The following is a 22,675-nucleotide window of genomic DNA, read 5'->3' as shown; positions in this document are numbered from 1 at the left end:
TGTGCAATTGGTGCCCAAATCAGGCAGAACATTATTAGGTGTATTAAGGACATGGAACTTGGTACTAAGAGATATTAAAAAAAAAAAAATCGGGACGCCTGGGTGGTGCAGTCGGTTAAGCGTCTGCCTTCGGCTCAGGTCATGATCCCGGGGTCCTGGGATCGAGTCCCGTGTCGGGCTCTCTGCTCGGCGGGGAGCTTGCTTCTCCCTCTCCCTCTCCCCTGCCTGTACTCGTTCTCTCTCTCTCTCTCTCTCTCTGACAAATAAATAAAAATAAAATCTTAAAAAAAAAAAATCACTGAATATTTTTTAAGTCACTCTGGTTCCAATATAATGAATGATTTGGAAGGATTCAAGGCAGAGGCAGGACCAACCAAGAGATGATGGCTGTTAGAACCTGGGTGGAGGCGAGTCACTTTTAAAAAAAATAATGAGTTGTTGGGTTTGTAACAGTAGATGGGTTAGGAGACAGTATCAGCAGATCTGGGAACAGATTAACTGCTTACAGAAAAGGAGGATGACTTCCAGGTTTAGCAACTGGTAAGTCGACAATGCCATTTAACGAAATCAAATACACTGCAAGAAGAGCGGGTTTTGGGGTGGTGGGGAGAAGGGGAGATCTTGGGTTTGATTTGGACATGTTCAGGGTCGGGTGCTCAAGAGACAGCCCAGTGAGGTAGTAGAATCTGTACCACTTTGTCTCAGACAGTTATCATGATGGTGATGGTTTTGTATTGTTGTATACATAAATTATTTTAAATGTTTTTAAACTGTCATTTCCTACTGTAAAGTCTACAAAACCACAAAAAAACTACTAGACCTTCATCCTTTCTCAAAGGCCCTCTCAGCTTCCAAATCAAAGTCATAGAGAACTGAAAAAGCAGGAAGGAAGACTGACAGCTAGAATAAGTCTGGTTCTTTTCCTTGCTTACAGTAAGAACTATTCTAGCAACTTCTATCTGTTAGTCTAAGGAAATTTTTGAGAGTCTCAAAGGGGCAGTCATGGAGTATTAAGACTGGGTCGTATATTAGTATTCTATTTATGTGTAGCAAATTACAAGTTTAGCAGCTTAAAATGATACAAATTTATTACCTCACAATTTCTGTGCATCAGAAGTCCAGGCATAGGTTAGCTGGGTCCTATGCTAAGGGTCTCACTAAAATCTAAAATCAAGGTGTCAACCAGGGCTGCAACCTTATCTGAGGCTCAAGGTCCTCTTCCTAGCTCATTCGGGCTGTTGGCAGAATTCAGCTCCTTTTGGTTGTGGACTGAGGCCGTTGTTTTCTGGCTGGCTGTTGGACAGGGGTTCCTCTTGGCTCCCAGAAACCACCTGCAGGTACTTGCCACGTACCCTACTCTTACCACAAGAATTACTTCCTCAAGGCCAGCATCTGCTACTGCTTCTTGTCTCTTTTAAGGACTCACACGGTTAGGTCAGGACCACCAAGGATAATTTCCCTTTTGAATAACTTAAAGACAATCATTAGGGACTTTAACCACATCTGGAAAATTCCATGACAGTTGCCATATAATGTAACCTAATCGTAGGAGTGATACTCCATCATATTCACAGATCCAGCCCACACAGAGGAGGAACTGTAAAAGTTGTGAGTGACTGGGATCATTTTAGAGTTCTGCCCACCACCAGTAGGAATATCAATAAGATACATGTAACAAAGATGTAATTCAAAATAGAAAGCCACTGACCAAAAAGTGGCAAAGAGGAAAGAGAGGAGAAATCTTTATATTCCACCTCAAAAGTTCTAACAATATGTGATTTCTCGCAAGAAAGGCCACCTGAGAATTCGGGGTAAAAATTTACATATATAATCAGGCCTTTCTAGGAAGAACACAAGGTCACTTCTCTATAAAAAGCCGTACTATAAATCAGTGAATTGGGATATAGCCTGTACACTAAATAATCACATCCAGAAACTCCTGCCAGATGGAGGGGAGGAGAAAAGTAGCATAGTTAGGGAAAGCTCAGAGATTCTTTTTAAAAATGAAAACAATAGAAGCGCCTGGGTGGTGCAGTCGGTTAAGGGTCTGACTCATGGTTTTGGCTTGGGTCGTGATCTCAGGGTTGTAAGATCAATCCCCATATTAGGTTCTGTGCTCAGCACAGAGTCTGCTTGAGATTCTCTCTCCCTGTCCGCCTCGTGCTCATGTTCTCTCTCTAAAATAAATCTTAAAAAAAAAAAAAAATCAGAACCATAAGGTAGACTACACATCCACCAGAATGGCAAAAACGCAAGAGGCTGATAAAATCACATTTTAGTGAGAATGTAAAACAACTGAAATTCTCAAGCAATTTCTCATTAATTTCTATAATTGTAAAATGACTATTAGTATCTTCTAAAGCTAAACGTATGACTATCTCATGATAGCCAGCAATTCCACTCCTAGGTATATCCCTAAAAGAAATTAGCGTTTATGTACAAAATGGTTTATAGCAGATCTATCATAGCCCCAAAGTAGAAATGGTAAATATCTATTAACAGGAGAATGAATAAACTGTCCTATAATCATACAACAAAATATATAGCAAGAAAAACAAACTGATATATACAATAACATGAATGAATCTCACAGACATCATGTTGAGCAAAAGCAGCTAGATACACAAGATGTTGTATGATTCTATCTATACAGTTCTAAAGAATAGGCAAAACTAAGTGACAGCATTATGAATCAGAAGAGTGGCTACCTTGAGGAGGTGGTACTGACTAAGAAGTGGCATGAGAAAGCCTTCTAGGGGCTAGTTACATGGGTGTATCTATATGCAAAAATTTAGCTCTATATTTAAGGTAAACGCACTTGATACACTACATCGTAGGATATTCTACTTCAATAAAAAGAAATAATAAAATTGTGAGAATAAGAAAATAAGGTAGAAAAAAGGAGGAGTAGAAAGGATTCAGTTCATAGGGACTAAAGCTCATATGCTAGAGAGAATCTATTTATATAACATATGTAATAAAAGTAATTGAGACAGCTACAAATTTCAAAGTGTCAACAATTACAGCTAAACACCATCTAAAACTGAGCTAATTGTTCCCTTTGGGCATTATATTTGCCCAAAAATGTCCTAGAAGTGAAGGTATAAAGAGAACCATACTACCATTTAGGTAACAAAGGATTTCAATTTCTTAGGAAGTTAAATCCAAATTCTGTATCTGTTCTGAGGAAACTCTATCTATTGAGTTCATCAGAGTAAACAGTTTAGAAATGATCAGAGACAGCCACTCAATTTAGATGCTAAAGAATTCTTACGGCACAAGATCTTCTTTTGAGAAATTCTTTTTAAGTGATTTCAATAAGGTATTCAAGAGGAGTCAGGAGTACTGATTCCCAGTAAGAGTCACAGAATCTAGACAGGGGAGATAATCATAGATGAGTGGTGTGTCCCATCGGCAGCCTCGCTTGAATCTGTCCCCCCTCCTGCAACCACGCTGTGGGGAATGATGGTCGTAAACAGTTCATTGCTCACCTTCCAAGCCAAGTCAAAAATTTCCCTTTCAGATTAGTCACCATCTTTTTCAAACTAGTTTCAGTCACACACCTTTTACTGCTTTTAAGAATTTATGTTGTTTTCAAAAGATCATTTCCCTTTATGATACTCATCTGAGATCTCTGTTAGCTCTAGGATTTTTTAGGTTAAGAGTTGTTAGCAAATTACAAGTTAGAGTATAACTCCTTTCTCTTTGTTTTTGTTTTTACTAGTAGCCAGGAAGTGACTTCAGAATGAAGGTAAGGGGCAGGCACGACAACAGTGTTTGTAAAACATCGCCAAATGATCAGATGTAAGGTAGTTAGTTCATAAAGAGAAGGAATGACCTTTCCATTTTAACCTCCTATTTTGCCATATACTAATCCTCCTCAATTATTTACAGACTAAAATGCAATTAGTGGCACTGAATAGCAAAATGATTTTGAAGAGAAACGGCCGCTTTCATTATTGCCATGAGTATTTACCTCTGGGGTGGATGTAAGTGGTAAGAACAGGTCACTAAAAAGTCACCAAGTGCTGCCTACCCAGACCACTGCAGTGGATGCCACTTAACATGACATGATTGCAATTATCACCGATGTAAGCACAGTTTTTCAACACTCTAGAAGAACTTTTGTCAAAGAAGAGAACAGGGAGGAAAAAGGAGTTTCTAAGGACCATTCTAGGTGATTTTACTGGAATGTATTTGTCTATTAGCATGCCTATTCATTCACTAATTAAAAAGATGTGTCTCCTATGTGTGAAGAATGATGCCAGGTGTTGGGGCAGGGAGGGCATACCCCAGATAAATTAGCAGTATTTAACATTTAATCAGTACTTAATTGATGCCATGCACAGTTCTCAACACTTTACATGTGTTAACACATTTCATCCTCACTATGGCCCTATGACATAAGTATATTCAGTTTACAGAAAGTGAAATGGACACACAAAGGAGTCAGTTTGCCAAAAGTCACCCAAGCAGTAAGCCTGACGACAGAGACCATGCTCTAAACCTCTAACTAGTCCTTAGACTCCGATCTTTAGCAACAGACCAAGTACTGAGAATCAAGAACCTAGACCTTTGGACTGACTGAGAGTCATAGACATCATTTAACTCTTCTCTATTAACTGAAAAAACCAATTAAGTGACTGGCCACAAAATCACAAAGCAAGATGTTAAGAAAAAAGAATGGTAGCTTGATTTTAGTAATAGAAATACAGGTCCATCTAGGAATAAAAAATAATTGATATTTTTCAGAGAGTTTAAAATGAGCACTCAAATTAATAGATCAACCAAAGTCTAAAAAGGAGAAGGTAATATTTGCAATTTCATAATAATAAAAAAAGTAAAAAAATAAAATAAAATAAAAGGAGGAGGAGGAGGGAAGGAAGAAAACCCTAGCTCCAACACCAGACTTAGGAAGGTGAATGGTGATGGGTAATCAAACACTGCTGAATGTATTAAATATGAGGGAGTCGATAATAGATTTGGTTAGATTAGATGTGGTTAGATTAGACTAGGTAGATTTAAGCAAAACTAAAAGAGAAGCATGAAAATATATGCTTTAAAAAAAAAAAAAGCTATCTTCACCCCTATCTAACACTCCATAAAAACTACCCTCTTCTTGCATTTTCTATCTTAAATAAAATTATTACCTACCCAAGTCACCAGAATGGAAAACCGGGAATCAGCCAAAATGCCTATCTTTGCTCAAACTCCACAGAGAAGGAGCCATCATGTCCAACTGATTCTTCCTCAAAACTGGCTTTTGGATCTACTCCCTCCTTCCACCCTCTCTGCTGTTACCTCCTAAAAAGCTGGCATGATCTTATAAGCTCTCACCTGAAATAACAACACAACTCGCCTCACTTTACTCAATTCATCCCCCACAGAGCCCCTGGGATACTTTTTCTAGAATGCAGATTTGATTATGTCACTCTCTTCCTTTAAACCTTTGGAGGACTCCTTATCACCCAGAGGACAAAAACCGTGTCTTCTTGCTATTATACCAGTCCTCTGAGACCTGCCCCCCATCTCCCTTTTCTAAGCCCTATCTTTCCCAACACTCCCTGCTTCAACCCCCAAATACCTACAATCCTATGAAGCTCTCATACATGGGGGTGTTGTTTCCATCTTCTCCCAACTTGCGGTGAGTGCCCTTCCCCGGGGGTAGGTTAACTCACCTTTCCAATTGCAGTATAAAGATTCCTCCTATGTAACACCTTCTATGACTCCCCCTGGCAACGTTCAGTGTTTTCTCCTCCATGCTCCCAAAAGTATTGATAACATTCATGAAAACTGTGACTGCTTGCAAGTCTTGTCTTCCATGACACCTAGAACTCTCCTATATGCAGATGTTCCAGGAACAGGCCTAGAATATAGGTAGCCTAGAAATGCTGACTATGTGTTGTCACCTTTGATATGTCACTTGATATAACAACCCTAAGAAATAGGCAGGGTAAGTGTTGCTAACTTCATTATACAGATGAGCAATCTAGGGCTCAGAAAGGTAACGTGACTTGCCTAGTAAAAGCAGGATGAGTAATAGGTACTCCTTCCACTAAACCACCGTGCTCCCCAAGCTACTCAAAGCACAAACAGCTGCACCAACATTCCACATATGAACATCACTAACCAACTGAACAGGGATATGTAAATTAGTTAACTGGTGCTGAAATCAGACGTTAATGTGCAAACAAACAGGGACTTATTTGAGCTAAGTGGGCATGAATATGCAAATGAACTGGCTGCAATTCAGTAGATGTCATCACAATTCTAGGAATGAACATCCTATATTATGACTATTACAATATTCATGTAGCATTCATACATACTATCATATATTACTGTAATATGGGCTTTTTGAGTTTAAAATTGTGGTAAAGCCAAAAGTAACTTGATGCATATTTTCATCCACACAATTACAAGCTGGAAATCAGATGTGAGCACACAGAACTCTGCAATCTCCATACACAATCAAGCTGCCATTTGCAGTCCAAGCTGAACAAGGTACTCTGGAATTAGGTTAGGCTGGTCCTTCATGATCCAGCCCCTGCCAATATCTCCAGCCAAATCTACCTTGCAACAGGCTAATACACTGTAATAGTTGTATTTAAAACAGTTGTGTTTCCTACAAAAATTTTAATAAAGGGGCATAGTTATACCATTTGAATACCCCTCAGAAAATCCTGAGCTTTTACTTAGGTGTAGCATGACTTTTACTTTCCTATCATCACCAGGACACCATTGGTTCTATCAATTCTTAACCTCTTGGCTATCATGAATAATGGCCCAAGCCACTCTCAACAGCTTTAGTGTCCCTTCTATTACCTCTGGTTCCTGAAAGTAACAAATTATAATCAGTAGCAGTCTGTATACATAAACTGATTTCCTTAATAGAAAAAGTTAGAGAAGCCTGAGTGGTGCAGTCAGTTGAACATCTGACTCTTGGTTTTGGCTCAGGTCATGATCTTAGGGTTGTGGAATCGAGCCCTGTGTCCATGCTCAGTGCAGAGTCTGCTTGAGATTCTCTCCTCTCCCTCTGCCCCTCACGCCCCAGTGTTTCCTCTCTCTCTTTAAAACAAGTAAATCTTAAACAAACAAAAAAAAGTTGTATCTGTCTAACTCATGTTATGAAAGGAGAAAAGTGTATATGCTCACACTTCCATACATTTATCCCTGCTGTGTCCACTGTCTGAAATGCCCACCCCTCTTTTATCTGCAAAGCTTCTCTTCATCTTTTATAAGCAGCTTGAAACTTAAATACTTATGAAAGCCTCCCTGCCTTCCCAGCACTGTATACACATCTCAGTTACAGATCTACACAATGCCATCATAATGCGTATCACAGTGCTGTGATCACTTGTTTGCATGTTGGATTAATCGGGATATAAGCAGGGCTACAGTAGCAGAGAACCAGAATGCCATGGACTTAGAGAGAAGTCTGGGATGGTACAATGGCTCTGGTCACCAGAGGCCAACGCTGCACAGTCTCCAACTCAAGCTGCTTCTCTCTCTCTCTCATTGCTCTACCACCTCGTCCTCACGGTCGAAGATGGCTCCCCACCCCAGGTCATTCATACTGTGCATCACAACACATTCACACACACTGGGCTGGGAAAAAAGGGATGTAAGACCCGAAGTTATACACATCACTCTCATGCACATTCTACTGGCCAGAATTAAACTACATGCGCATGGCTGGCTGCATGGAAAGCTTAGAAATGTTTCTATTTGGGGTGGCCACGTGTATGGCTAAAAATCAGGGGCTCTCTTCATGTGGAGGAGACATGCTGGGGTACAAGTGCCAGCCTCTGGGACACGGTCATGGTCCCTTTCTGCTCTTTTGCCCTTTCAAAGGCAAAACTTGGTTCCGTTCATTATTGTATCCTAAAGGCCCCGCCCAGGACAAATAAATGTAATAAATCTGTATATATTCAATAAATAAACAAAAAGTCTAGAAAACACAAGACACAAAAGTAGCCTGGCAGCTGACCTCACCAGGCACTGGGTTCTGACGGGCTAGATGAGGCTGAGGTGGGGGAGTGGGCAGGGAGGTTGGCAGGGAGCACTCCAGCTCCTGGAGCTGTCTTCTCATGAACTGTTTTAGGGACAGTTGGAGGTCAGCAGTAATGCAGAGCTGTGGCACGGACCTGACATTGCAATGGAATGGTGCAGGCCATAAACCAGTCTAGTTCTCAAAGAACACTCCAAATTTCCTGAAGACTTTCCTGTAGGAGCATTACACTACAGGTTGTCGTGTCTCTGGAGACTTAAGAGGCCTTTTACAGATTATTATGTTTGTACTTTTTATGAAATGTATATCTGAATGTATAGGACATTTAGCACAGTTTTAAAAATACAACAGCATCTCCGTCACTTAGTTTAAGAAATCGATTATCCTTGAAGTACTATTATCCTTGAAGCCTTGGGCTCCTCTTATTATACCTTCTTCTATCCTTTCCAGAGGTGATCTCTTTCCTGAGTTTTATGTTCATGCTCCCTACCTTACCTTCTTCACATTTTCATCACATAAGGGTATATGCCTCACGAGGTTAATATATGGTACATTTTCACTGCTACATAGTATTCTACTGCACAGCTATGCCGTGATTTATAAATCCATTCTCCTGTCTACGGTATTTGAGTTACTGCCAGGTTTTTTTTTTATTATGTTATGTTAATCACCATACATTACATCATTAGTTTTTGATGTAGTGTTTCATGATTCATTGTTTGCGTACAACACCCAGTGCTCCATGCAGTACGTGCCCTCTTTAATACCCATCACCAGGCTAACCCATCTCACCACCCACCTCCCCTCTAGAACCCTCAGTTTGTTTCTCAGAGTCCATAGCCTCTCATGGTTCATCTCCCCCTCCGATTTTCCCCCCTTCATTTTTCCCTTCCTACTATCTTCTGCTTTTTTTTTTTAACATATAATGTATTATTTGTTTCAGAGGAGTTACTTCCAGATTTTTATTATTCAAACAATGCTACCACGAACTCAAGTGTCAATCGGTTTTGCTTTTCACATTTCAGTTCTCAACGCACTCAAAATTTATTTTCCTAAATAGGGGATGAGTTTCAAATTCAACATCTTTTTGTTGTTATTGTTTATGGTTAATCAATTGTCTGACCACCCATTATTGATTCATCTGTCCCATCCCTACAAATCTATAATGTCATCTGTCTCCTTATCAATTTTCCTTTGTATAGTGCTCTGCTCCGGGGAGTGTTTAGTTTTGTAATGGTGCCTCGGGTGCTCCATAGAAGAGTGGAGCAGATGGAGGGGGGTCTGGGCAGGTGGGGCTCTGAGTTCTGGACCCCATTTAGTCAAGTCACCTCCACCTCAATCTGCTTTCTATACTCAACTCTGAAATAAAACATACAGAAAGCAGGTTCTAGGACTAAAATAATGAGTTCAAAAAGTACTAGGTTAGGGTCGCCTGCATGGCTCAGTTGGTTAAGTGTTTGCCTTCAGCTCGGGTCATGATCTCAGGGGATCAAGCCCTGAGTCTGGCTCCCTGCTCAGCGGGGAGCATGCTTCTCCCTCTGCCTCTGCCCTTTTCCCACTCGTGTTCTCTCTCTCTCTCAAATAAATATATAAAATCTTTTTAAAAAGTACTAGATTATGAGCTCCAAAGCACTTGCTACTATTAAAATCTACTGTTTTATTTTCTAGACCTCATAGTACATGCATGCGTATGTCAATTTCATCTGAATTTTGATAATAGATCACTTCAGATAAGGTCATCGCTAACTATTAATATTCCTGAAAGGACTCAACCTTCATTCTGAAAACATAAAACTATCTTATGAATTGTGTCTTATTGGGACAATGATCAAGTTGCTCTTTGGCATTCTCGTCAGTCTAAAAATTACTTTCCCCCCTATAGGCCATGAATGTTTCTGGTCTTCTCTATTTTCTAAAGCAGGTCAAGTCAGATTTAGTTGCAATATATAACCTACTAAATTTGGCAAAAATATAATTTCTTACAGTCCTAAAGAAAATCTAAGAAAATGAGCAAAGCTGTTATTTTATATTAATTAAAAAATTAATGTGAGCCAAATGATAAAAAATGAGAAGCTAACTTGTAAATCTTTCTGATGCATGCTAGAAATTTGTAATTTTTTTCATATTTTTTATGTTAAAAAAAACCTTTTAGCTCAAGTATTATATAAAGAGAGATGTCTATGTATCACTTTTCAATCTCAAATATTTATCTCACTTAACAGTATTCACTCTTTTCCCGTATCTGCCTGGGTGAATGAATAAATGGGTAGAACAAAGTTTCTTAAAAATAAGGTTATAGGTCATCAACTGGTTCTGCATGATGACCAAGGATCATTTCTCAAGAGTGAGGCTCACAGGCTTTCCTAAGGCTCTGTGAAAGCTGCTTTATGCTCTCAGGATCCGCTGTCTGTCCCACGACCTCTAGGCTCCTCCACATGGCTCAGATACCAATGGTTTGTCCAAGAGGACTTTGTGTGAACTACAGTTCTTCAGGAAATAAACCCATGCCATAAATTAAACCAGAAACAAAGAACATCTGTAAGTAAAATAAATATCTACACTGCAACAACTACGACAAAGAGGTGATACACTCAGTGACAATCCTGGCATAAGAATACTTTTATTTCCCAAATGATCAGAAATAATGCATTAGTCTGTTCACGACCTGAGGAAAATATATTTATTACTTTACTACTTCTTAGGAATATATAAAGAAATTAGCATTTATAAAAATTCTATTATAATTTCATTATGAGACAAATCTTCCACATGAGTAAGTTAAGATCAGTATTTTAAAAAAGCAAGAACATAAATATATAAAAGGAAGGGGAATCAATTTTTATATGCTATTTTAGAACCTAAAACAGAACAGATAACTATGAAAGATTAAGGTTATTTTGAAATAGTTATATGCAATTTTAAGAAGTAAAAATATATTTTTTCATGTCCCCTGCATATTGCTACATAGTTATTAACAAAGTCATTATGCAAAATTTAATACTACAAAGAATTTTCTAATTGTATTTCAAGATATAAAGCTTTACAAGTGCTTCTTATATTTAAGGCTGTGGAACAAACGTGCGGAATGAGTATAAAATTGCTGTACCTCACTTCAGCCAAAACGACCTTGAAAATGTGTGCATAAATGAAATCTTGCTTTAAATGCTCCATTATAGAAAAGCTTGCTATTTGAGAGACTCCTATTATAAAACCTTTTGTAAAAAAGGATAATCAACTCATGGCTAATGTATTTCAAATATCACTCTACCTTAAGGCAAGGTACCTCCAAAAAGATTAATTACATACGATATCATTAAGTATTCACAACCCCACTTACCAACAACCCATTAGAGAGAAAAACTCAGAAAATTCAGGTCAGGTCAGTATAAGAGCCCAGTTTTCCCTGATGCCAGTACTTCCATATTTACCATGTAAAGCGAATCCTCTTAGAGAAGTCAATTCTCAAGTGGTTGGAGCTTTACAGAGTATCTAAATGTCAGGGCTATAGAAATGCCACTCATTAGACTAATGGGAATAAAAACAGCACTCTAAAGGTAATATTATTGAGTACAAACAGAAGTACTACATAGCCCCAAGACAGAAAAGAAACTGTAATCAAAACTGAGTATATATTTCTACTTGGATCACAATTAAGTGCTCTTCCCATTCATGAGTTTTATTATCTTAAAAAAGAATGAAGAAGACAAATCGCAGGACTCCTACTCTGTTTGTTGAACTTCCCACTAGGCTTTCTCAAATAAGTAGGCCTGCACCTACAAATAAGGAGATACTGAGGATAGAGGCTTCCTCCATCTTATACTTTTTGAGTGCTTAATTCAAGCCAAGCATTGTCCCAGGCACTGGAATGCACTAATGAATAAGTCTTGCATTTTGGGAATTCAGAGACAAGTGTAGAAAATTACCAAGTGAGAAAGACATGTAGAAATTAAGCATTACGAGGAAAATAAAATAACATGTGATAAAGAATGATAGGATGGCAGTGGAGAGTGGGCAGGATGCTGGAAGAGGTCAGGAAACAGTAAGATTTGGGCAGGATCGGGTGGTGGGAGGGATGGGGTGGCTGGGTGATAGACATTGGGGAGGGTATGTGCTATGGTGAGCGCTGTGAAGTGTGCAAGACTGTTGAATCACAGATCTGTACCTCTGAAACAATGCAATATATGTTAAGAAAAAAAAAGAAGAAGATAGCAGGAGGGGAAGAATGAAGGAGGGTAAATCGGAGGGGGAGATGAACCATGAGAGATGATGGACTCTGAAAAACAAGGGTTCTAGAGGGGAGGGGGGTGGGGGGATGGGTTAGCCCGGTGATGGGTATTAAAGAGGGCACGTTCTGCGTGGAGCACTGGGTGTTATGCACAAACAATGAATCATGGAACACTACATCAAAAACTAATGATGTAATGTATGGTGATTAACATAACAATAAAAAATTTGAAGTAAAAAAAAAAAAGATTTGGGCAGGAGACGTACATCTGGAAGTCACCTGCACCTAGGTGCTAAGCAAAACTCAGTCTGAGCTGAGACATCGGGGGAGAGGCTACAGAGGGAGCACAGGTAAGGTCCCAGGACTAAACCTCGAGACACTCTAACGTGTGGAGGAAAAAGGGAACATGGCCGGCCAGAAGATCAAGTGAGACGAACACAGGGAAGCAAACGCTAAATCTGCCAAGATGGGGATCGCTGGTGACCCTGAGAGGAGCCAACTCAGGGGAACAGTGAGACTGGAGAGAGGGGCAGAAAACAAGAGATAATGAAGTGGGTGCAGTTCTCCCAATTCCACCATGATAAATTTTTTAAAGCACCATTTTAATTTAAATCAATTACAGCTATTCTAATTTTTCCAGAGTTTTAATGTCTAACTGTATAGTCACAATATCCCCCCTAAAGTAGTCAGAATTGATAACAGCTCTATTTTTCAAATGAGAAAACCACAGTGGCACTGAGTAACCTAAGACCTTATTTTGGTCACGAGCAGCAGTATTTTGAGTTTTTTTTTAAACCCTCATGAGATAACATGTTCATCAGTTATCTTATTCTCCCAAAGAATCCCACGTTAAACCTGGGAAGTCATATTCAAGCTAAATGTTCATTAAAACGACTATCTTTCTAACCTGTAGCACAGCTGTCTAAGCGGTACGATGAAGCAGTGGAGAGGCTCAAAGCAACAGGAAGTCTCTGATTAATGGAGACGCACAAGTTAGAGTCCACCTGTTATCCTGCACACTTTGAAATAGCACCCCCACCTCCTCGGCCCAATTGCCAACAGCAGACTATATAATGAACCATCTGTACCTGAATGGAACCAACTGAGATAGGTTGATGATACCAAAGAAATCTCATTTTTACATTCTTCTTTCCCCTTGTGTGTTGTTAGGTTGAGTAACATTTTTAATTGCATGATGAATTGAAAATGTCGGCAGAAACTTAACTTTTATAAAACTTGAGCTTTTTACTGTTACTTTGTTGGTCTTTCTGGTGGATTTTCTTTGCCACAGAAGGAAAAGTTGACCTCTGAACCACACCACTGGGAAGCGAAGCCTGCAGCTATATGGCGATGAGAGGAGAGACAAAAATCTTTTGCCAGCCTCTTAGGATTTGACTGAACTATTCAATTATACCTTTTCAAGGATAAACTGAAATGCAGATCTCACTGTGGTCCTTGGTCAAGTCAGATGAACAGAGTAACTGAAAAAGGCTGGCCGTTTTTTAATGGAAAATAGGTGTGATTTTCCTCTTTGCCTGCTGAACTGTTAAAAGCATTCATCAGAGACACTTTTGCTCCTCAATGAAATACCATCAAACGTTTACAAAAACTCATCAGCTGAGCTATTCTCTCACCATTCGTGTGATCTGTCAGCTCAGCTAAATTATTTTTTAATGATTATTATGAACATGATAGGTTTGCTGACTACTTTCTTCCCTGCAACCAGAGATAAATCCTCCTATTTTGCTGAACAGTGGTAAGTAAAATATACTATCGCATTTGGTTCTGTATTTCAATTAACTTTCTGAAAAACGAGAAGGTTCCTAGTTAGATTATAGAGATTCTTCAAGTAACCACCCTCGCAGAATGAACTTCCTCCATAACTTAGCTGGATTTAAACATGTTTTTCAATCATATACAGCAGTCCTGTCCCAGGCCAGACAGCTCAGTGGCAACATTCCTACTTAATGAAACTACGTAGGACTGCAGAGAACAAAAACAGGTCTACACGCAGCCTCTACTTCTCTCCAACTTAGAAACTAATAGAACCTACAAAGCTGGTACTGGCTCTCAGTGACCACATCTCCCTTTGCGGCCCTTCCTATCTCTCCACGGGAAGCTCTCTATCCCACGTTTGATGTCAACTGTCCTCATTTGTTCTGTCGCTGAGTCAGTCAGTATTTATTGAATATTCACCATACCAGGCACTGTGCTAAGGATAGGAAATAAAACTGTATTTCTCTCCTGAACTTAGAGTTTCGTGGTAGGCGCAAACAAGTGAGCACTGATCTGCAACACAGTGTGGAAAGTGCTCAGAATGGGAATGTTAGAGATGCGGTAGGAGAACACTGCAGGGGCCACAATCTGAGAGGGAAAACGGGGGGGGGGGGGGGGGGGACACAGTCACCAGACTAAGTGACAACTAAATTTAAAAGTTGGAAAGCAGAGAGCATTTAGCTCTCTACAGGGACAGAGAAGTAGTACAAAAGCTGAAGTGCTAGGACTGAGCAAGAACAACGGGGCTGGAGGACGACGACATAACACTTCCTATTCGGTCGGCGCTTCTCTAAACACTGCTCGTCGCTTACCTCAACGTGGCTTTCACAACAACCTCGTGGGGTGGGAACTGTTATTTCTGTCTCCATTTAGGGATAAGGAAACCGAGGCACAGGGGTTATGAAACTAGTCAATGGGGAGCTAGATTGTAATCTAGGCCCAGAACCCTCTCCTCTTCATTGCTTTTTTTCAGGCTCTCTCCAGAGATCGTGGACCACCAGGGCCACGGCCGGAAAAGCCATTCTGCATGGCTGAGAGTGCAGAGCGCTCGCTATTCTCACTAACAAAAAAGAAGAAAGAGTCTACCACCAGTCGTCTGTCTTGGTTGACTAATTATGCTCGAAGCTCAATGAATGACAGGTTGCACTGCCGTCCTGTTAATTATGTGGTCTACCTTTTCATCTCTACATGTCAAACAAAAGGCTTCCCTGTGGTGGGGATGTTGATACGAAGGGAGGCTGTGTGTGTGTCAGAGCAGGGGGTATGCAGGAAGTCTCTGCTCTTTCTCCACTCATCTTTGTGGTAAGCCTAAAACGGCGCTAAAGAATTGTGTATTGATGAATAAAAAGTGAAATGATCTAAAAGAAAAAAAGAAAGGCTTGCTTTGTCCCCAGTTAAAGGAATTTCATGTACTACAAACCAAGTGGAGAGAAATTATGGAGGTAAGTTTAACGTTTCTTTAAGTCGATTCTGCAGTTAAAGTAAGGCTACTGAGTATGGAGGAGTGCTCTAGCCCTAAATGATCAGCAACAGCCCCTGGGTGGCAGTTCAGGTACGATCAGTCCTATGGGAATATGTGCTCTGTTACCACCCTTTCCTTCCAAGCTTCTCAGCCCACCCTATACTACCCCGAGGCAGCTGCTTGCTAGAGCCTGGGCCACCTTCTGCCTTCCCTCCTTGACTCCCCTGGACCCATGTACTTGGGACTCCAAGATGCATACTTCATGCTTCCAACAGTGTAGAGCAACACTACTACTAAATAAAATGTTGGTAGGCTGGTTTCCTTTTCCTTATATCCTCAAACATATTTCTAGACTTTTCGTTCTGGTAACTATACCCGCGAGCTGTGGAATTATTGCTGTGGTACAGGCATGAAAAAGCAGAGCAGCTTCCTTGGAACAATTTACAGGTATTTAGATTAATGATGAAGGTGCAGGTAGAAATGACTAGGTGGTAGTCCTTAAATCAGAAAGGCTGGCTGGTTACTTCATAATGTTTTGAAACATGATAAATCTTGAAAACTAAATATTTAATTGTGTAGGCTACTCACTGCAAAATATTTCAAGTGCCTCTAATGCATCTCCCCAAAATGGAAGTCTTCTTATGCATCCCTCATATAGGAAGCCCACAGTTTTAAAATAATTTAAATCATCACTCCCTTCTCTCAACTCCTCAAGCATTTTCAGGCACACCATCTACTTAGTTGTTAGCACTGACTTCCCGATAATATTACTGATATTCATGCCTTACTTTCATAGTTGGATCTGAAGGTTTTATCTTTTCTTTCCTTATACTCAACCTCCATCCCCTCCGATGCCTTGGATGGCAGGCACTTAGCAGGACTTCATAAATCTTTCTTAATTGATTGCATTTACCATGATTAGCATCCTTCTTGTCACAGAAGAAAATATTATTGGATTTTTAATTTAATTAAATTTGCTTACGATTTATTTTCTCAAGTATTTTCTTCCACAGATTACAACTCTTTAGTAACCACATATGGGTATCAAATATCCTGTATTATCAAAGCTAGCTTGATTACAACATCCCACTTAGAGGCCTCTTTCTTCCTTTTAAATAACAACAGAGGCTGCATTTGCCCTTTTCCCAATCCCACGTACTCCTGCTGCGTTCCAGAAGGTATGGAAAGCACTAACTAAGTGTAACAGTGACAGCCATAGAAGACTGGCGTTCCCCGAGACTGTGACTGGACTCGTGTCTGCCATGTTTAAGCACGAAGAGACTGGCCTCCTATCTTTTTGCTTTGAGTTCTCACGTGAATGGTAGCAGGTCTATAAATCCAGTTTTAGCTGTTTAGCAGCAGACGCTGGGAAGTACAGAAGAAACAGATTATCAAGTCTTTAAATCTTCGCTATCTTGAAAGAATCCTGTGAAGGCAAACTGCAAATTCACATGTGCCAAATACTTCAGATCTTCTTCCGGAAACTCATTTTTCCAGAGAAGTTCAATCACCTACCTTGAAGTTCTCCACTGCGACTGTAGAGCTCCCGCCTCTGCTCTCGCAAATAGGCACTCATACTGATGGCATGGGAGGAGGACTCGAACCTGAAATGAAATGCAGAATAAACCAAAAGGCAGTCACCCAATAGGTGGTGTCCAGCCATGTATTCCAAAACTATGCCACCCTAGTCTGTGGGGTGCTCCCTAATGTTCCACGACCCAAACATCCTGCCTCTTCCATGACAGGGCCAAAGCAGGCTGTCCCAGACTTGATTTATGAACAATATTCCTGGTTAATGCTCCTCCACAATAGCCTTTGGATCATTTGCTCCTTCTTCATTTCAGCTGACATAACTCTCATCTGTTGCACTTTCTTCTGCCTCCAGACCCTTTGCCAGGATCCCTACACACACGCAATAAGGGTACCCTATAGAGTCATTCGAATTGTGCTACTATCCAGTTCATGAGGCACCACAGAAATCCCGGCTCCGCAGGGCGGACATCTTGCTTCTCTGACTCCCCTGGTTAGAGAACTAGCACAGAAGGCATGCTAGCAACGCTGCTGAATACACCAAAGCAGCAAGGCATCTATGGTCTCCCCTTAAAAGTCCTCAAAAGCATTACAATTTCTAAACGGTTTCTGATCTGCCACCTACAACATGAAATACTCTCAAAACTATCAGGCGACAAAGTGTGTGTTCACTCCACCCCAGGAATCGCCTCAGAGGTCAGCAACATGGAGGAAAGGCGCATGATTTTCTAAAGGCGGAAACAAGAACTCAAGAATGAAAAAAACAAAAGAAAATAAATCACAGTCTTAAGAGAAACTTGCAGGGAAGGGCGGCAGCAGGGGAGCGGGGGACGGGACAGGTAAACTGAAGACCGTATCCATGGTAAATCCTTTGACGTGTTAAGAAATTCCATTTCAGATCTGTGATTTTCAAAGTCAGAGGAACAGGCTGACGGGAGGAATCCTCCTAAGAATGACTGCCACTAAGTGGTAAACAGCACCATCACGAGAGACCAACAGTGAGAATGGCATAGGTTTCTGGCACCAAAAAAGGAACACCACCACTTTCTTAATTATGCCTTCTTTCTCCATTCTTTGACAAGGAAGATGAACGTTAGAGGGAGACACTTGGGTTTCTTGATCCTCTCTCTACCCCCTGCCAAGAACTGAGAGGGCCCTCACAGCCAGAATGAAGGCAAAGTATGAAGTCCTTCAAAAGTGCCACCTGCCAGTCAAGTGCAGGAAAGAAGCTGCTGACCTCCAAAAAGCATGCTGACAGCTATTGATCAGAAATGGCAAGGGAAAAAGAAAGGAACTCTTGAGCGAAGAATAGAGAGAACTTAAACACACTTAATTAACCTTGGCTAGGGGCAATTAAAGAGAGTAATAAAGTCCTTCACGGGTGTCATAAAAACAGATTACAGCTCACCCAAATCTTAATCCTTTATGACCTGATGTATCTTTGCTACTCAGGAACCCTCTGTATGTTTGCCACAACTCACAGATTGCTATAATTTTACAGTAAAAGAGGCACTAAAGATGATATGGTCTCGCCTCCTTATTTTATAGCTAAAGGCACAGAGGCCCACTATGACAGGAGACCTGCTCTGGATCGCACGGTTCATTAATGGTAGAACCAAGACCAGAAGCAGGCAAATCTGTAAGAATGGTCTAATTCTGTGTGGGTGATGAGTTTTTATTACTATGCGGTAATAATAAATGTTTAACAATTACTTAAGTTCATTTATTCAGTTCCAAAAATTTACATGTTTTTCAGTATCACAATTTCAGGAATGGCTAAATGTGGAAAAATGTATATGTGGTCTGAGGTTGAAAGTTAAGGGTGATAGTTGAGAGCATGAAATCTCAACACACTGAAACCTGCTTTCTGCAATACGCCTCGATTCACAACAGTGAGTTGAGCTAGGAAGAGAAAGAGAGAGAGAGAGAGAGAGAGAGAGAAGAGAAAGCATGCCAGAGAGCAAGCAAGCAAATAAGCGAGCAAAGCAAAGGCCTAAGGATTAGGTAGCTTCTCAGGCCATCTTAGTTAACCACCTTTTTTTCTTCCACTATCTTCCTTCCCTGTTTGTCGGCAGAGCCCCCATTCTATCTGGGCATTTAGCTTCTTTCCTCCCTCTTCAAACAGCTGTGTGCTAAGGAAAAGTGGTTCCTCTCTAGCCCACGACTATACCCAGAGATGACCCCTGACTGTTTTAAGACAATCACTGTGATCTGCCAGTGACTGGTTTAGGAATGGGCCTAAGACCCAATCCTAAAACCTGAGGAAAACTTGCAGAGGGGCTTTGTCACTGGCAGAAAAGATTAATAAATGGGTAACAATTCTTAATTAAAAAAATGATCTGAAATGATATAGCCATTTTGTAAGACAGTTTGGCAGTGTCTCACAAAGCTAAACATAATCCTACCATATGATGCAGTAATCATTCTCTTAGGTGTTTATCCAAATGAACAGAAAACTTACATCTAAACACCTGCACGTTTATAGCAGCTTTATTCACAATGGCCAGAAACTGGAAGTAACCAAGATGTCTTTCAACAGATGAATGGATAAAAACCAAGGTACATGCACACAATGAAATATTATTTAGCAATACAAAGAGATGAGCTATCAAGCCACAAAAGACACGAAATGCATATTGCTAAGTGAAAGAAGCTCGTCTGAAAAGGCTACATACTGTATGATTCCAACTATAAGACGTTCTGGAAAAGATAAACTATAGAGACAGTGATTATCAGGGGCTCCGGGGGTGGGGAAAAGAGGGAAGAAGAAGTGGAAAACAGGATGCTGAGGACAGCAAAAATATTCTGTATGGTAACGTGACGGTGCATATATGACATTGCGCATTTACCAAGACCCACAGAATATACAACATGGGAGCGCCTGGGTGGCTCAGATGGTTAAGCGTCTGCCTTCAGCTCAGGTCACGATCCCAGGGTCCTGGGATCGGGTCCTGCATTGGGCTCCCTGCTCAGAGAGGAGCCTGCTTCTCCCTCTGCCTCTCTCTCTCTCTCTCTGTCTCTCATGAATAAATAAAATCTTAAAAATAAAAAGAATATACAACACAAAGAGTGAACTCTAAGGTAAACAATGGTCTTTAGTTAATAACGATCATTATCAGTTCATCAGTTGTAACAAATGTACCATACAAACGAATGCAAGCTGTTAACGTAAGTAGAAATTCTGAGGAAGGGGGACATAAGAGAACTCTTTGTCTTGCCTGCTTGATTTTTCTGTAAACTGAAAAGTAGTATGAAAAACAGTCTATTAATTCCCCCCAAAAAAATTTGCAGAAGAATCCCACCCTTTCCTTGGCATCACCATTATACTGGAGTGGGACCAAAGGCAGAGAGATGAAAGGGTTGGGTCCCGGAGGATACTGCAGTCGAATTATGGACTCCTCTATGTTCCTCCTTACTGTGTGAGGTAAGAACCTTCCAATGGGGTCCTATGTTACCTGTGGACTAAAGCATTTTAACTAATAGTGCGTCTATCCTCTGAACAAAATGGTAAAACACACAAAAAAAGAATGCATTCAATACACAGAACGCATTTTATTCTAATGCAGGCACACTCAATCTCCTCTCCTCTAGACCACAAGATGAATGCACTGTTGAAACTTTCCGTAATGACTAAGAACTCTATGAATCTATGATATAAACAAATCTCAGAATGGATCAATAAAAGATACTGGAGCTTCAACTATTCAAAAATAACAAATTCAAAATACAGAGATAACACTTCTGTAGTCACTTTATATGCTTAGATTTACAGGTACAACTGCTTAACCAGTTATCTCCCGACTCCTCAGAAGAACACATATATTGACAAAGACTTAAATCCTGCTTCTACCAATTGCTAGCTATGTGAATTTACTTAAGTTACTTAACCTTGCTTGGGTCTCAAGTTTTTATGTGCAAAAAAGGATTAAAAATAAAACCCCGACCCATAAGGTTGTAATGAGTAAATGAGACAATCCATGAAAATGGCTTCATGCTTTCGCTAGTACTTAGAGAGGATTCAGTGTTAGCCACGACTCCTGCTGCCAAAATCTGACATAATTTGAATTAAATTATGTTTGAGGTTATTTTGAGAAACTCATCTCCCCACAGTACCTGGTACATAGTAAGCACTCAGTGGTAGCTGTTGCTGTTGTCACTATTAATGTGAATATTATTAACTATTAGCTGTTACCAAATGACATACACTTAGGAACATGGCCTGGTGCTGTCAAGTAAGATGGTTAACTAGAAAAAAAGAATGTCCAGATTGTTCCTTTATTAAACCAAATAAAATACAATGCTACTTAGCTAAGGAGATCTGTGTAAACTTCAAAGATTATTTCTTGGCACTTGGGGTTTTTTCAAAAGCTGACATATTTCATTTCATATAGAAGTCCCCAGAAACAACTGGCAAGTTTCATTTCCCTTCATTTTATAGAAAACACCACAGGAATAAATTCTAAAAATTTGTATTAAAAGTCCCAGATAGCCCATTAACCATAAACCAAAATAGCCACTTCCCCTTCCAGAAAACAAATGTATACAAAATAAAAAATATATTCACTCCCTATAAATTTTTTCAAATCAGCTTTAACTGGGTGAAGTACCGGCTGCCAATAAAGTAGAAAGCCATCCTACTTGGATCAAACACTTCTTGACACCTGCTATCTTACCATCAGGGAGATACTTACTTAAAAAGAGAATTTTTTGGCCTTTGCGGTTTCTTCTTGGCAAAGAAGGCTGCAAAATCTCGTCCAGTGCTGGCATAACTTAGTTGAGCTGATGGTTCAGAGGCCGTACGAGTATTTTTCATATCCAAGTACTCGGTCAACAGCATCTGTACAATCAGATAAGCAGTTTCATAAACATATTTATGACATACTACTAAGAAAAGCAATTTAAAATGATGAAAACCTAATTTTAAAATCTCATCCTTGACATTCAGAAGTAGATGAACCTAGGTATTCAGACTTCTAGTTGTAGATCTGAGGAAAGATTCATTAAAGCCAGAAAGTCATCTAATTGCCATCTATACCTAAAACTGAGACTAGGATGTTATCAGGCATTTGAACTTGGGGGTAAAAGGGAACATTTTTAGTGAAGGTCTGCCCTGTGCCAAGTGAGTTAATCAACATTTATAACCCTTGGAACTGCCAATTACAGCAACATCAGCAGAAATGCCATAATATTTACTGAGCGCTTACTATGTTGTAGGCAAGGGGCTAGTTTAGATGTAGTCTCTTATGTAAAGCACAACATTTGATCAAATGAATTCTCAGATTACAGATAAGGAAGTGGCTTAGGGATTGCGGCACGAACCCTGGGGGACTCACTCTCGAGCCCATGTCACACCCCTCACTCGATTGCGGAGGGGATTAAGCGGCTCTAGCAAACCTTCTAAGAGGTATCATGAGCCATTGCAAGCTAAGAGGTGCTAACCTACAAATGATTTCTAGGGCCACTGCTCATCTTGACAACTTCAAAGCGAGAAAACAAACAGCTTTTTAAATCACTACTGCCAATGGGTAAATGCTTATAAAATCGATCCACTTTACAGCCTCAGAGGACGGGCCTTGGGCTAGAATCAGCTGTTTTATTTTTTTTTAAGATTTTATTTATTTACTTATTTAAGGGGGGTGTGCAAGCAGGGGTGGGAGGAGGAGAGGGAGAG

At 40.2% G+C, this 22,675-nt stretch overlaps 1 protein-coding gene across 2 annotated transcripts in view; it reads right to left on the bottom strand.

Annotated features, from left to right (window-relative positions):
* EXOC4 (exocyst complex component 4) overlaps positions 1-22,675 on the bottom strand; it is a 721,833-nt gene that overhangs the window by 507,423 nt on the left and 191,735 nt on the right. For both annotated transcript variants that reach the window (XM_028106413.2, XM_028106414.2), the window contains exons 8-9: positions 21,696-21,841; positions 16,990-17,078 (exon numbers count right to left, since the gene is read on the bottom strand). In XM_028106413.2, coding sequence (XP_027962214.1) covers positions 16,990-17,078; positions 21,696-21,841 — 235 coding nt within the window. The remainder of the gene's footprint in view (positions 1-16,989; positions 17,079-21,695; positions 21,842-22,675) is intronic.

The sequence above is a fragment of the Eumetopias jubatus genome, unplaced genomic scaffold (genome assembly GCF_037043125.1).
Source record: "Eumetopias jubatus isolate StellerSeaLion01/CBP00866 unplaced genomic scaffold, mEumJub1_p1.0 scaffold_14, whole genome shotgun sequence".
NCBI classification, from domain to species: Eukaryota; Metazoa; Chordata; class Mammalia; order Carnivora; family Otariidae; genus Eumetopias; species Eumetopias jubatus.
The sequence above is the reverse complement of the archived record's forward strand: the minus strand, read 5'-3'. Positions and strand labels throughout refer to the sequence as shown.